Below are 17,336 nucleotides of genomic sequence, written 5' to 3'. Positions count from 1 at the left end.
TAAAACCATCATGTAAAAATAAATGTGTAAATTACATCTGAAAAGCATCTATTTGCTTTGCAGGAATAACGTTCACTTGAAACAACTTAATAGCCATAATGGAAGCCGAGTGAAGTTGCCTGAGGTTGGCCTCTGAATCAGCAGCGGTGGGAATAACGCAGGAAATATGGAAATAGATCAGAGGATGATGTTCATAACCGACCGACCCTGTGAGAAATATGATATGGGGAGGATATGTGCATCTGTTCTGACACAACCGGTCTCATCTTCTCCAAATTAGCTCTACTCACTAAGTGCTGTGAGCTCCCAGTCCCTTAGATGGTACGCTTGCAAATAAAGCCTCAAATATGACAGGCATTTTCATACAAGCCCATTTCAAATCAGGTGAAAAACCATATAAAAATGCCAAGTAAGTAAAGCTCACTTTACTTCTACAATGTGAAATATTTTTGAGCAAACCAGGAGAAAAAAAATTGAGGAAGACTTCACGAATAAGAGGGATTGCTGAAAAATCCCTCTTACTAAAATAAAATTGTTTCAGAGGTGGAGCAAGTTATTGCATTTTGATTAAATATAATGATTTGTTTTTAATTTAGTAAAACCAGGAATCGGAAAATGTGCATAAAAGGAAGCAAATAAGGTCAACTTTAATTTTATGTTGACTTTAAATGCTTTCTACTTCCATTCAAAAAGTATTCCTGAAGCAAGCTGAACAACTCAAAACAGATGCTTTGTTTGGATGTGCATTTGATTGTTGTCAGTTAACAGCCCATTAGGCATGTGCCAGCAGCAAACGATCCATCGAGCACATAATTGATGTCAGCGCTTGCTTTCGTAAACATGGACAGTGGCCAGCTGTGATTGATGCGCTGTATAAGTAGTGTGCAAGGAAGTTTTTACCCTTGAAGGGCTTTTTCTCCAAACCAGTCTCCTTTCCCTAATGCCCGAAGATAGACAGGGGTCCCATTGGGTGGATCTTCTCGAGTTACGTTCACCTGCAATTACAGATTATTGATCATTAAAGGAGTAGTTCACTTTAAAATGAAAATTACCCTGTGATTTACTCACCCTCAAGCCATCCTAGGTGTACATGACATTCTTCTTTCAGACGAATACAATCAGAGTCATATTAATAAATGTCCTGGCTCTTCCAAGCTTGATAATGGCAGTGGATTGCAACCAACAGATTGAAGCTCAAAAAAGTGCATCCATCCATCCATCATAAACGAACTCTAAACGGCTCCGGTGGGTTAATAAAGGCCTTCTGAAGCAAAGCGATGAGTATGTGTAAACTAATGTGCAACTTATGGTGTTGGAAGTAGCGTAGTGTGTCATGGTGTAGTGTAAATATCAGCAGTACGTCGCATTACTCGCATACGTTGCATATGTTAGTTTAGCCGGAAGCTAGTTATTTTTCTTTATAAAGTTTTAAATATGAATATTTTTAGTATTACTCCGATTGTATTCGTCTTAAAGAAGAAAGTACTAGGATGGCTTGAGGGTGAATAAATCATGGGCTAATTTTCATTTTAAAGTGAACTACTCGTTTAAAAGACTGAAGAATCCTCTGATTTGTTCCTAAATGTCAATTATTTTTCATTCACATATGTCATAAGTCAGCATTTATCACACTAATGATAGCAACAATAGAGAGAGTGTATTCAGATGAATGCCTCTTATAGATGTATTCACATTTAACGGACAGTTCATACAAAATCACAATTTTGAAAGAGCAAACACAGCACATTCTGTTCAACAATTCATAGTGACCACATCTGTCAAGCTTCAAAGAGACAATAAAACTCCATATAGTATCATAAAATAGTCTATATGATTTATATTCCAAGACCTTAAGTCAGTAAATATACCTCTGTAAGGAACAGACTGAATTTTATGAAGCTATTATTCACTGAACATCTTCCCTTTCACTGTAGCTCTCAAATCCAAAATCCAAAAGGCAACCTCTCTACCTACATTTTCTACCAAGTGGTAGTAAAACCAAAAAGTTTTATTCATTTTCACACAAATAATTAAGTAGATAATGGATTAATAGAGACTTATTTTTGTTTGTAGTCCATGTTAGAAATAATTTCTTAATTGGAGGGGAAGATTGTCAGTAAATAATGACTTAAATTTCACTCAGTTCTTTACACAAGCTAATTTCTGAAGACTTAGCATACAGCTTAGACATGGTCACTATTGTTGAATGGAAAACAGCTGCATGAAGATCCTTCAAAACTTTTGAAAATCCTTCAAATCATTCCTTCCTTTTGACTTGCAGGTCATGAAGGTTTGGAACGACGTGAGGGTGAGTAAATGATGACAGGATTTTCATTTTGGAGTGAGTTCATGCATGCAACCTATTTTGTATTCTATCTCTGTGACAGAAAATATCTTACCTTTCCTTTGCTAATGATAAAGAACGTGTCCCCTCTGGCACCTTGTCTAATAATGTACTCTCCATCACTGTAGTGAGTCTGAGAAACAAGATAAAGAGAGAGGGGCAAAGAGAGAGAATTATTAAAGTGCAATTTTTCCCTTCTGGTCCAATTTTCACAATGTTACTCCATCACAATCATCCTCAAGCCATCATGAGGACGGTTGCCTCAATCACACAACAGATCGCTTCAGGGTTGCAACACCAGAACGAGAACAGAAGTGCTCTTAGCAGTAATCCATGCTACCGGCAAAGCACAGTGGCCCCCATTGCAAAAGTAAGTCTACAGAACTCTAAATAAACCTCAAGGTTTAGACTACTAATACTTAGGGATCTGTACAAATGTACTGATCTTGTCCAGCTCCATTTAGGATTGTGAAAGATACTTCAAATTGTGTGTCTTGATGAGGAGAGGTGTGTTGGTACTCGTCTAAGCACTTGGAGTTCAGATTATAGAGAGCAGTATATCACAGATGGTTGGAGATGCAATCTATTGACTTGAGCCAATACACCACCTAGAATCACCTAGAACACCCTGAACTGCATAGCAATGTGATGAATCCTCTCAGAACACCATAGCAACCGCATAAGCAATGCCCTGGAAACCACCCAGAACATCCATGGCAACTTTTCAAGCACCACTTACATTTTCTTCAACAAATGTAAAATATTGTTTTGTTCCAAAATGTGTTTTATGCAATTCATTACATTACACAAGTACACTTTCTTTTTTACAGCCAGTTTGACATCAGGTCAAGTACTTTAATGGTGGAGCAACAGTGTAAAAATAATCTTAAATTAAAATAAAATCCCTGATTATTACAATTAATGGCAAAAATATTTTTTGGAAATGTAAACTGGCACTTAAAGGCAAAATATAAATAACTGTTTTAAAACTTTTTTGGGTGAAAAATTATAACATTATTAGAACTTTTGCACTGTACAGTATACATATATATATATATATATATATATATATCCCCTTATATATATATATTTTAACATCAGTTAATTCACTGTGAACTAACATGAATGAACAATGAACAGTTGTATTTTTGTTAACATTAACAAAGATTATTACATTCTGTAAGAACTGTACTGCTCATTTTTAGTTAATGAGACCTTATTGTAAAGTATTACCAGTAATAACAACAATAATCATGTATATTATTCAAAATTATTGATAAATATTTTTTTTTATCACATTAAAAGATTAAACAATTTACTATAAGGGGATTGAATCAAGTGGAGAGACAGAAGCAGAGAGTGCTACACAGGTGTCTTTAGCCACTGGTGCTCATTGGTAGCCTGGATGCCAGCCGAACTTAGCCCGCCCACAAAATGTTTAGGTCGGGAAGTTCGGTCTGGACTTGATCCGTTGAGGAGCTATTATGCCCGAATAAAAGCTGTTCGGACCAATCAAATTGTCAGGGCGGGCTTTATACGATGATGGACAGATGATCAAGAGTAACGTAATCATCCACGTCACCAAAGAGCGCTTGGGTTGAATTCGTTTACAACACAGATGACTGCTGCTGGAGAATTGAGATTTCACGAGTTCACACTTACAAATAAGTCAGATAGAATAAATGCATATTTGGCGTGCTGTCCGAGGAGAGGCTCCGGGCTCGGTATTCGGCCCGAACCCAAAGTGCTCCCCCCGTATTCCAGGCTGTGGAAGAACAAGCCGAGAGTGAGTGGAGGGATGCTGAAAACTGTCAAGGAATGTTATGTGAGTTGACAGAGTGAATAAATATATGCTTCTTCTCATGCTGATAGGGTAGACATGGTAATTGTTTGATGACAAGTTGATTGGATTGATTATTTGAACGTGCTCCTCCCGAACTTTGTTTATAAAACATCATGAGTAGATTCTGCCATCGCGTCTGTTATAGAAGATATTGACAGCGCATTCATTTTAAAAGAGGAACAGAGAACTGCGATTAAGGCATTTGTCGATCGGAAACATGAATGAAAAACATACGTCACTTACTCCGTTGCTCTGATTGGTTGTCGGTCTATCCAATTGAGTGCAGAGGCATTTTCTTTCCTGGTTCGGTTGAAACACGCCCCATAATCACAGCCCAATGGAGCAGTATCAGACTCATATTCTGAGTAGAATCTGAGTATGACGACGTCAGGCTAGCTCATTGGATGAACGTAAACATCAAATTATGTAGACGAAATACTCTGTGGTACTCACGTGGTAAAGTAAACAGACTTTAATGAACTGGGCTAAATCATTAAAACCAGTTAAAAGAAGATCTACGGGTTTCTACTTTTAACTGGTTTTTAATGATTTAGCCAATTTCATTAAAGGCTGTTTACTTTACCACATGAGTGCCTTGGAGTATTTCGTCTATTTGAAGAAATCTATTGACACCTTGAATACTAAAGCTAGTTACTGGCTCAGTAACACAATGAAGCACACTGAGTAGGCTGTACAACAGGAACAGCCTGACTTGAGATATGATTTAACACATTTAATTGACATAATGGAAGAAATTATAATCAATATTCATTGCACATGACATGGACATATGGAATGTGTTTCCATAACCATGATGCAATAGGATTGTATAGTAGTTTTCTTTGAGTCTGTTGTTCCTGCCAACAGCATTGAAGATGTTTTGTAACTGGACTATTTGTGCTCTATTGTTGGTCAAGGCCAAACATAATCCCTTTGGGTAGTAGGCGTTTCAATCACCCAAAGCCAATGACCTGGGGGTGGGTCACAAAAATCTTCTTAAGAAAGAGGTTAAGAAAATCCTTAAGATAAATTCTAAAAAGTTCGTAAGAAAATTCTCAAAGTCCCCCTGTAGGCAATCATTGTATCCCTTAAAACTCATCTTTGATCACCAAAATGACATATTTAAATGTTTTTTCCTTGAAAAAACGTATTCTTGCCTTAAAATAGCTGGAATGTAAATCTACACCCTTGCCTCATTTAATATATACGGTTCTATGAATATGCAACTTAGCCCCACCTCAACTCACAGCAGCTCAGAGATCCACTCGTTGATGATCACACGCTGAAGTGATTGGTTACAAGGAAGTTTGTGACGTCACCAGCGATTTCCAAAAACACATTTTTGAGACTGTCTTCGGTTCACTGCAGTTTTAAGGAGAAAATACTCAGCAATGGCCCTGACTTATGAATTTGCACATGGTTTGTCTTAAAGCATATTAAAAACACCACATAGACATATAAACAGCATTACAAGCTTGATTTTCACCACAGGGGGACTTTAAGAAGTTATCAAATATTTTCTTAAGAACATCTTAAATGACAGGCTTTGGTATTATTTGATTGAAAGCGGGCTTTTGCTGAAGACTCACTGAATGAAAAACACCCCCAAGCCCGTCTTTTTCCGCTGCCTGCAGATTACCGTAGTTATCATAATAAACACAGACTATTTTTGTCGCTACCGGTTTGAGTTAATTACTGTTTTTAGTACTTACGTTGTGTTTTTAATGCGCCGTGTCAAGTTAAAATAGCTATTTTAACAGAGCCTGTCTCAAAATGCAGAGGTTATTTCCATTCATTACTCCGTCTTTCTTGCACTCTCTCTAGAGTGAACAGCAGCCGCCTTTTACAGTTCCTCCTGAACCAAAACGACAAGCTTTTACTGCATTATAACTACTGTAATTTGAAAGAGATGCAAACCCGTGACGTTTTACTCGGAGTGGTTTATGACTCAAATTTATGTGTTTCAATGGTAACACTATCAACGTTGAAATGAACCTGCAGCAGTCAGGAGGTACAGGTCAGTGCTCTTTAAGTTGTTATGCTCATTATTATTGTAATGTTATGTGCTTTGAGACATGAGGTAGTTTAATGCCGTCTCTCGTGATGCTGTGTGTGTTCGTGTGTTTTGAAGGAGGCGTGGCTTTGGAGATGCACTGAAGTGAGGATGGGATCTCATGCTTTCAAAGCTAGCTCGCTATCACTAGCTTATACAAAATTTGTCCACCCTACCTTTAATGTTTGAAACAACCCAATCAATTCATTAAACATCTTACCTTTGGGGATTTAAGACAGGTTGGAGCTGATTCTAGCTTAAATTATGTACGATGATTTTCAGGAATACTCTGTTCAATAATATGAATACTTCTTAAATTTTGTCTTATGAACAATCTTAAGAAAAGATATATGAACATTCTTAAGAAAGGTTTTTGGGAACACAAAATATTATCTTTTTTCTTAACTAAAAAATTAAAAGGAAATAGCTGGTGAGAAGAATTTTGTGAATCCAGTCAAGACCCACAATCAAGACGCCACACATTTCTCATATTTTCAGAGATTAAGCCCAGTCCATGAAGTCCTGAAACTTTGAGGAACCCTAAAATATCTGATTTGAGATCAGAAGAAGCTCACGTTAGTTCCTCAGTTTCTTGCCACATAATGTACTGGCTGCTCCTGCAGCTTTGTACAGGCTATCGCTGAGCTCACCTTGAGGAAGTAAGGATTGCATTTGCCTCTCTTTTGTACTGTTAGGATGCATTGTTAAATACCACATCTCTATGGCATTTGTGTTTTGCTGAAAATAATTCTGACTCATCCAGCAGTTAAGCACAAATGAAAAGCACATTCATAGTGATGTGCATACAATGGACGTTCACAGGGCAAGGCATTCCAAAGGGTTTAAAAGCAGAAATGTGAAATTCTTATTTATTTTTGTAAACTATGAATATAATTATCTCTGTAAAGTTTATTTGCAGGATCAGTGTCCTTAAATTGTCCTACTTTTATTGGTGGGTAAATTCGGGCAAATTCCTATCTGTGGAGTTTTACTAAAATATGCCAGTATCAGAACAGATTCACTTTTGCTTTATTATATACTGTGCACTGTATACAAATGTATCTCTGGATGGCCTACAAAACATGCAGTATATAACAGAGCTGACTGTGTAGAACACATTATCCCAAATGTTCAATGCACTCAAAAACGCACACTGGAAGTAACATCAGCTGCAATTTTTAACATCTTGTTCTTGACATTATCCGATGGACACGTTGTAACAAAATTGGATAAAACATGTGAAATAACCATTTTGATAATAACTAGATGCCACTTTGACACAAATGTACTAAGGTTATTGACAATAATGTTGTAATAATACTATCTGAATCATTTATTGCTGCATAATCCCTACCGATTTACGGTTTAACTCTGTGATTGTTCTCCAGAAATCCCCCCTCTTTCCACTCTTTGCCCTACATTCTTTTCTTCCTACCATAAGACTTTATCTGATGGAAAAATTTGACTTTCTGACCCATGTTGCTCCAAGTAGAACAGTGTGTAGGAATGCTTGCCAATTCCAGCACTTCACAAGTATGTCTGGGATAAAGCCCAGGCACAGCTAGTTGCCATAGACAAAGGGCAATAGAGTGCAATTGGGACCGCCCACTTTTTAAGCAGCCTTGGTTTCAGAAGTGTTTTTCCCTTTCATTTCCCTAATAAGCAATTAAAAAATAAAGAGCTCTAAAACATGCACCAAAGCAACCAGATTTGAAATAAAAAAAAGGCATTGTAATTAATGTCTTCTATGAGGAAATACTTATTAGCCAGTGAAACACTGCAAATTGCATAACCAAATCAGAAACAATACTATATGAACAATTGGTTATTGTCCTTATTTATAAGTATTTATACCATATATTTGATGTTTATAGTAGATATATTGAAATATATGTGTTAAACTTTAGAAAACTGTTCCGTCATTAATAATAATGAATAACTACACAGGAACAAATGAGTAACACAGTATTAACACTGTAGTAACTTTACTATTAACTAACAAGAAACTCTGATTAACGAATTAGTAAGTAATAGTGTATAGTCGAATTTGGTAGTTCACTATAGCTAATAAGTTACTACTTTTTTTTCATACATCCCAGAGGATTACTAAGAACTACTATATACAGGTTTATAATTGATATGAATAACGCATAATGTGTAATTAATTATAAAGTGAGGATCATGGTAACCCACTAGTAATGACTCAAGTATTACCAAGTCCTTCAGAAGGAACTACGAATTATTTGTATCAGTATTCTGAGGTGAAAAGCATGATAACTCCCTAGTAATGACTGAAATCACTGTAAGCTTTTGAGGTTTTTGTAGGGCTTTGGATTTTGTAATACTTGAGTCATTACTAGTTGGTTAACATGATCTTTTCTTTAATAATAATTATACATTTTGCATTAGTCACATTAATTATGAACCTGTAAATAGTAGTTCTTAGTAGTCCTCTGGGAGGTAAGAACAAAATAGTTGTTACAGATTAGCTAATAGTGAACTACCACATTCAGCTGAGCACTATTACTTACTCGTTAATCAGGAGTTTCTAGAATATGAATAGTGCATTACTCATTTGTTTCTGTGTATTTATTAATTAATGACGGAACAGTATTATAAAGTGTTACCAATAGTTGTTTATGAGTGTAGGGAGTCTTAAAGGTGCTGTATGTAAAATTGACAGCTAGCGGTTGAAATGCGACAGTGTTGAAACAAGTATTTGAACTTATAATGCATCCTACATGTCTGCAAACATATTATGGTATTTTTATGCTTTAGTACAGTCGAAAAAATTACATAAAGCACTTTTAAATCACTGTGAGTGGGTGGTCAAACTGAGCTCTTATTAGATTAGTGGATTGGTCTCTTCAGGATGATAGACAGTGTAGTTATTCACAGATAATTCAGAAATTTCTTAAAAGTTGTTTTGTGACAGAAAAGCTTTTATAACTTTAGAGTTCATGATTTATATATTATGACTTTTACATCGGGAATGTCACTGTGAATGTTTTGTGTCTACTTTTTCAAAATCCCCACAATACTGTCAATCATCTCTGGAACACTGCGCTTTATTTGTTGAAAAGTTCAACAGTTGAGACTCTGAACGCCTCTTTTCTTGAATTTTTAGTCTGTGCAGGGATTTCTGAGCCACTACAGATAAAGACATCGGGGTTTGGTTAAAAACTATTAGATGCGAAAGGAAAAATCAATGACTAATTGCACTAAGCACTTTACTAAAGTTCACATTAAAGTCTTTAAAAACTTTCCGGAATTAGAATACACTGCCTCTCTGAGGGTGATCAAGGTGAGACAGACATTGTAAGTGATACTAGAATGTCTTTGAAAAACAATTTATCTGAAATATCTTTATCCTCAAAAAATAAAATGCTCTAATCACAAAGATATATTTTCCAAACAACATTTTGATGTTTCAGGGCCTAGATCATTATCTGAATGATTATGCTGTGAAACGAGACACTTTTCAATGAAAAGTCAATATCTTGAGACAAAAAGTAACACTGAAAAGTGGAACTCTTATTTTCATTTCACCTTGTGTCTTTGTCCTTGTGTTCCCCTGGAGGACATTATCATCAAGCATTCATTTGGTTTCATTCTTAAAAAATGAAAAGCCATTTGCTGTAATTTCCTGCTTCAAATGGGTTTCAGAAGAGCCATCAATTATAGAGCCATAGATCTTTAAACTGGAACATCACGCTGATCAACTCTCTCTGATGACCATCTCCAACCTGAACAGCATAATATGATACCACAAGTTTGTTTCACCATCAGGCTTACAGAGTACAAAAAGATATGCAACGTGCCAAGAACGTTGGCAGTGCAGCACGTCCCACACATACACTTGCTTGGTTCAGAAGGTCTTGGAGTGGAGACAATAACTAATACTGTGGCTGTATTACTGTACTAGCTACACACATCTTTGCATACATCATTTCAGACATTTGAGTCTAAACAGTTCAATCATGACAACTAGCATGTTATTGAATATGGCAGTGTTAATGTATTTGGTCTTGGCGGACTAGATCTACTACACTGTTGCTACTGCTGCCGTTGCTGCAGAGCAAGTATGGACTTGCTTTTCTGCAAAGGAGACAGGACGACTGCACCGTATTGAGGGGAGGATGGACAGGGCCATGTATCGGGAGATCTTGGCCATCAACCTCCTTCCCTCAGTAAGAGCATTGAAGATGGGTCGTGGCTGGGTCTTCCAGCATGACAACGACCCGAAACACACAGCCAGGGCAACTAAGGAGTGGCTCCGTAAGAAGCATCTCAAGGTCCTGGAGTGGCCTAGCCGGTCTCCAGACCTGAACCCAATAGAAAATCTTTGGAGGGAGCTGAAAATCCGTATTGCCCAGCGACAGCCCCGAAACCTGAAGGATCTGGAGAAGGTCTGTATGGAGGAGTAGGCCAAAATCCCTGCTGCAGTGTGTGCAAACCTGGTCAAGAACTACAGGAAACGTATGATCTCTGTAATTGCAAACAAAGGTTTCTGTACCAGATATTAAGTTCTGCTTTTCTGATGTATCAAATACTTATGTCATGCAATAAAATGCAAACTAATTACTTAAAAATCATACAATGTGATTTTCTGGATTTTTGTTTTAGATTCCATCACTCACAGTTGAAGAGTACCTATGATAAAAATTACAGACTTCTACATGCTTTGTAAGTGGGAAAACCTGCAAAATCGGCAGTTTATCAAATACTTGTTTGTCCCCACTGTATATATATATCTTAAAGATACTTTAAAAATACTGTACACAACACAAGTTTTAAAAAAAAGACTGCAGTGATGCATTAGTCTGCTGTTATAGTCTAATGAATTCAGTCGAATACTATTGAATCATCTTCTCTGGTCTAAAATGACTCGTTCTGAACTGCCGTGACTTTGTGTGGTCAGTAGCAAAAAGAAAAGAAAAGAAAAAAGGATCCATTTAAACAAAATTGCAAGAAAATGGTCAGGTTTTTGGAACAGAAATTTCCAGGCTTTTTTAACGATGCATCTTTTGTGAACAACTCCTCACTCTTTCTGTGCTGTCAGAGTGGATTGGTGAGGCACGATGACTGTCATTTATATCTCACAATTCAGACTTCTATCCTTGCAATTCCAAGTTTACCACTCACAATTGTGAGAAAAGTCAGCAAAATAGCAAGTACCTTTTTTTTAATTCTTTTTTTATTCCAGGAAGCAAGCTTTCATATGAAATCCTCTAGTGGCAGGAACATTCCTTAATGCTGAATTTATATATAGGTTGGGAATAATTTTTTTAATTTTTTTTGCATTGTGTGTTAATAATTATTTAACTAATGATATGAGTGGGCAACAAAGTGGTTACATTTACTACTAAAATAAGCATGAGATTGTAATATCCATAGGGTTTGTTACATCATGAAACATGGAAGGGAACCCGCAGAGACAGAGAGTAAGCAAAGTGAGAGAGAGTAGGATGAGAAAGACAAGGAAATGAGGGACTAAGAGAACATAGAGAGAACACAGCGAGAGATCAAAGCAGAGAACAGAGCTCTGTTGTCATCATGTTTAGTCAGGGCAGTAGACAGCATCAAGGTGACCAGTAGGAAGAGCTCATATAAAAAAGCGGAATATATATATATTAGTGGTGGGCCGTTATCGGCGTTAACGTGCTGCGTTAACGCGAGACTCTTATCGCGCGATAAAAAAAATATCGCCGTTAATCTATTCTCCAAGTTGGGTTGGGAGATGGCTCTATATACTACACAAGCTATGATGACGCAATCTACCCGCGGCCGCGAGGTAAACCCGGCTGTAACGCATATTCGTCGTCATCTTAAGTAAACACGGCTGAAAGTGAAAGCTGGTGAAAAAGATCGGTGCAACATCCATTATTTGGACTTGGTTCGGGTTTAAGCCGTCAGACGAGCAGCAGCAGCAAACTATATACAGAGTGTGTGGGGTAACCGTTCGGTAAGTTAACACACGACTAATCCGTTCGACCACCTCAAATTCAAAACGAAACATGATATCACTGAATACCAGCGCGCGCGTATTATTCCCATTCCAATATATCTTAGTGGTGTAGCACATAATCTCGATTTTAAGAATAGTTGTTGTGATTGATTGATTGAATTTTTATTAAAGTGTCTTGCACTTACATGCCCAGCCCAACTAGGCTTAAAAGACACTATTGACACAAAACAAACATCATACAGAGAGATGACCATCATACAAAATACAAAGGAAGATGACCATCATATAAAGTACATTACCATAATTTTCACAATATAAACAAACAAAACACTGTCAATTTAGGCCAGGATATAAATTCCTTTGCCTAAGTTTCCACGCCTTTTCCACATATCTTGCCAAACTATAAATTTCATTTTCAAATAACCAGCTCAACATATCCCCATCCGTCATCCAAAACAAATCAGGCTTTTTATGTTGAATTCTCTCAAACATACCCGTTCTTAAATCATGATATACAGGACAAAAAAACAAAAAATGCCATTCATCCTCAACGACCCTTAAATCACACAAAACACATAATCTGTCCTCTTCTGGGACACCTTTATAGCGCCCCACCTCGATCTGCAAGGGCAACACCCCTGCTCTGAGCTGGGCACACAAAGACCTCTGTAATCTAGTTAACCAACATTTAACAACACATGTTGTGTTTCTTTTTAACTGAAAAGACATCAGTTAGACAATATTCTAATTTTAATTTTGGGGTTTCATAAACTCCAAGCCATAATAAACATTAGACCTACTTAAGTCTCTGCAGCTAGTGTACTTAAATTTTATTTATCTGCAAAATTATGTTGTATACTTACAGTTTTGCACAATATATGTTCTCAAAACTACATACACCCTTTAAAAAAAATACATTTAGCAGTTGTTTAGCATGGGTCTGTGAAATCTGTTCTGAAATGGTTTTATTATAATATACTGTATATCGTTATCGCAAGAGGCTGCAATGTATATCACAATATAGATTTTAGGCCATATCGCCCATCCCTAATTGATAGCCTATAGTAGTTGATAATAACATAGGCCTACCTAATGTTGCCTACGGACGGTAACAGTACAGTAGTAACCTTTTACAGTCTATGAGTAGAACAGCTTTCTCAAGCAGTTTGTGATGCATTTTGGAAACAGGAGATGAGCCCCTGGTCTAATGCGCCACCTGGCTTGAGAAACCCGTTCTCAAAGACTTACTTTTATAGTCATTATTTGGGTAGCACACATATTCTGAATGCCTTCGGCAGAATTCAAATGAGCCATTTTAATCTAGATTAATCTAGATTAATTTCAAAATTAATCTAGATTAATCTAGATTAAAATTTTTTATCTATGCCCACCTCTAATATATATACAGTACAGGCCAAAAGTTTGGAAACATTACTATTTTTAATGTTTTTGAAAGAAGTTTCTTCTGCTCATCAAGCCTGCATTTATTTGATAAAAAATACAGAAAAAATTGTGATATATTATTAGATTATTAGATATTATTATATTAAATTGGTTTTCAATTTATTATACTTTAAATGATCATTTATTTCTGTGATGCAAAGCTGAATTTTCAGGATCATTACTCCAGTCTTCAGTGTCACATGTGACATCCAGTCTATCACATGATCCTTTAGAAATCATTCTAATATTCTGATTTATATATTACAAATAATCCTGAAATAAATGTATCACAGATTCCACAAACACTGTTTTCAACATTGATAATAATAAGAACTATTATTAATAATTGAGCTCCAATAATAATTGATAATTAATGAGCAGCAAATCATTATATTAGAATGATTTCTGAAGGATCATGTGACACTGGAGACTGAAGAAATGATGCTGAAAATTCAGTTTTGATCACGGGAATAAATCACATTTTAAAAAAATATTCATAAAACAGTTATTTTAAAGTTTATTTTAACCTTGATGAGAATAAGCTACTTCTTTCAGAATCATTAAAAATCGTAATTATTTCATCAATGTGAGTAAAAGGGAGATTTTCACCTTTCACCTTGAGACCTTTCCTTAAGAAAGCCCAATCAAATATGTTTAATAGACAATGAAGTCTTAAAGTTAAATGGGTCTTGTGAAAAAATACACAATGTTTTTTGCAACAGTCAAGTGGCTTACCTCCTCCAGCACATCCGCTAGCTTGCTGAGTATTTCTTCTGAAAGGCCTTGGAATGTCGGAACGCTGTGAAAAAGATGAAGCGCAAATTTGAGGTTTTATGAGCCAACAAAGCATTTTCCATCAGGTCCCAAAAGATCAGATCTAACCAGTAGAAAAACAACTCATGTGTTAGTTTTAAAAGAATGGCTAAAGAAGGGGTCCATCAGTATTATGAAATTCATTTATTAATATCAGAAATTAACTCAGAGATTTGGAAAATTCTATGAAATATGGTAAATGAACATAGTAAATGCACACAAGAAACTAACAAGCACGATTTTGCAATCTCAGAAAAAATGCCTTAGGTTGAGGTGTGGGTGGACTTCTCATGAGTTTTCAAAAAAAAAAAAAAAAAAAAGCTGCCAATCATTTTAAATAGCTGGGAAAAACCAGTCAGCCAGAAAGACCTTTCATAGAAGAGCCCACAGTAGAACAAAAAAACATCCAAATTAAAATGTGATGTTTTTCCAGATTTAAATCAACTAGGGAACATTAAAGTCAACATTAATTTACTTTTTTTTTTTTTTTTTGCACAAAATTACCTAAGTTGTTATGCCTCTAAATCTTGAAATGTTCATCAAGTGACGTTGATCCAATCAGTTCATGATGAAACTGATAGAGTTAGAACATAAAAAAGGGTAAATATGCAAACAAGATGCATTTGCATTTTTAAATTGCCAGAAAAGCACATAACATGTAGTTCATTTCTGATGAGTGAATGTGGAATTTAACATCTGGAGCTCCTGAGAGGATACAGCACAAACGAACATTATTTCTGCAATCACATTCTCACTGCGCACACATAGACATCTAAAGCTTCCTTTAAAAGTCAAATCCATTCCTGTCCCTTGACATCGTCAGCCATTCATTTTCCAGTAAAGCTGGTTTGGGGCCTCTAGGAAATGTAATTTGCAAAATGACATTGTTTTGTGTCGCCAGACGCTTTGGAGTCCATAATTGAATGATTGTTTAAAAAAAAAAAATGAAACCAAACCTGACCTTTTAGTTCAAGGATTCAATAATTCATTACACATACAACTATAACACTATCTTCTTTTCTATTTTCAGATCACACAAAATAGCTAACGGTACACTGAAAAAATGTGAAAACACATATCTGACCCTGGACCACAAAACCAGTCACATGGGTCAATTTTTTGAAATTGATATACATCATATGAAATATAAATAAATAAGCTTTCCATTTGTGTATAGGAGAATGTGAAAATCTGGAATCTGAGGGTGTAAAAAAATCGAAACATTGAGAAAATCGCCTTTAAAGTTGTCAATTTACGTTCGCGATTGTGATGCATTCACTCACAAAAATAAATGTTTTATATATTTACGGAAGGAAATGTACAAAATATCTTAATGGAACATGATCTTTACTTAATATTCTAATGATTTTGGCATAAAAGAAAAATGGATCATTTTGACCCATACAATGAATTGTTGGCTATTGCCACAAATATACCCGTGCTACTTATGACTTGTTATGTGATCCAGGGTCACATATTGTCCAATCATATTATTTGTGATCTACACAACACAATTGCGATTCTCTTCTAAACCTAATTTCTTTGCTTTCGATTAATCTAATTCTCTAAAATGTGCAATCTACTAGATCAAAGATAGGGGATAGGCAATTTTTTTTAAAACACTTTTTATTATACTGGATGAAACTCTCTTCACATCCTGATAACAATCAATAATAGAAGTGGTCTAAATATTACAAAATGTAAATATATCTTCTGTGGAAGTCTCGGGACCAAGAAAATGTTGTCCAATCATGGCATTCGGTCGAGAATGACCATTTTTGCACTGAAAGAGGAATATCTTGACAATGAATGGTCTGGTAATCATCCACTCAGAACACCCTAGCAACCATTCAGAACATCTTACATCTGCATAGCAACACCCTGGCAACCATATTTCCCAAAAGCAAGACCCACAATACCCACAGTGGTTCTCAACGAAAAGCCGAAATTAACTAAATTTCTTCCAAAATTTTCTTCCAAAACTTCCCAAATATGTTTTTGCCCAGATTCACTAAGTGTTAATATTTTAGAAGTATTCATGTCGCGTCATATACATAAATGGGGAACAGTTGCTCCGGCTATGTATGGTGTATGGTGTGGAAGTGGCATAGGTTAGTCGTCATAACGAGCGAGAAAGGTTGACATGGATCACGTTAAATAGATCTCAGCTTGAGATCCTTTCCATCTAAACTACTTATATTTATTAAGCCTAGTAGTGAATGTTTTATGAGCAGTAGGATAATCTCGACCGCTAGTAGAATTTTCGACCGCTAGAGGAGCAAAAGTTACATAGTGTACTTTTAAACTAAAAATCAAGATATTTCTTGATTGAACTCACCCCCTTAACAACTTATTTTTCTCTCTTAAGAACAAGGATTCCCAATGTCTTGGAAAACCTGGATATATGGGGAAGTCTAATTTTAAAAGTGAGACTTCTAGACATGAAAAAGTCATGTAAATCAACTAAATCTTATAATGGGTATTTTATAGTGAATTTACATTTATGCCAAGCTGTAAAATCAGGAACAACTGTAAAAGTCACGGGGACTTTGAATATTGTTGTGGACAAAGGAGGTCGGACAAAGGTAGAGAACCACTGCCCTAGCACTCACATTTTCACTCAGAAACACTGTAAAATGTGTAAGACTGAAAATACTGGTTGAGGCCTGATTTATGGGACAAAAGGGCCCGGCTGGCAAATTAACATTTGAACTCACAGAAGCACGAACTAACAACAAAGAACCCACACAAGAGCATGGTTTAATGTGAATGTTTATCATTGACTGTTATGCTTTTGGTGTCATTTGAAATGTCTCAAAGTGAGTGGTACAGATATCTCATATCCAGATAGATAAAATAAAAGGAAATAAGG

At 36.0% G+C, this 17,336-nt stretch overlaps 1 protein-coding gene across 2 annotated transcripts in view; it reads right to left on the bottom strand.

Moving 5' to 3' along the window:
* prkg1 (protein kinase cGMP-dependent 1) overlaps positions 1-17,336 on the bottom strand; it is a 173,996-nt gene that overhangs the window by 37,777 nt on the left and 118,883 nt on the right. For both annotated transcript variants that reach the window (XM_082151509.1, XM_082151508.1), the window contains exons 5-7: positions 14,387-14,450; positions 2,400-2,477; positions 901-995 (exon numbers count right to left, since the gene is read on the bottom strand). In XM_082151509.1, the coding sequence (XP_082007635.1) occupies positions 901-995; positions 2,400-2,477; positions 14,387-14,450 (237 nt within the window). The remainder of the gene's footprint in view (positions 1-900; positions 996-2,399; positions 2,478-14,386; positions 14,451-17,336) is intronic.

The sequence above is a fragment of the Leuciscus leuciscus genome, assembly GCF_965113295.1.
Source record: "Leuciscus leuciscus genome assembly, chromosome: 21".
Classification (NCBI taxonomy): domain Eukaryota; kingdom Metazoa; phylum Chordata; class Actinopteri; order Cypriniformes; family Leuciscidae; genus Leuciscus; species Leuciscus leuciscus.
This window is presented reverse-complemented; position numbering and strand designations above follow the sequence as displayed.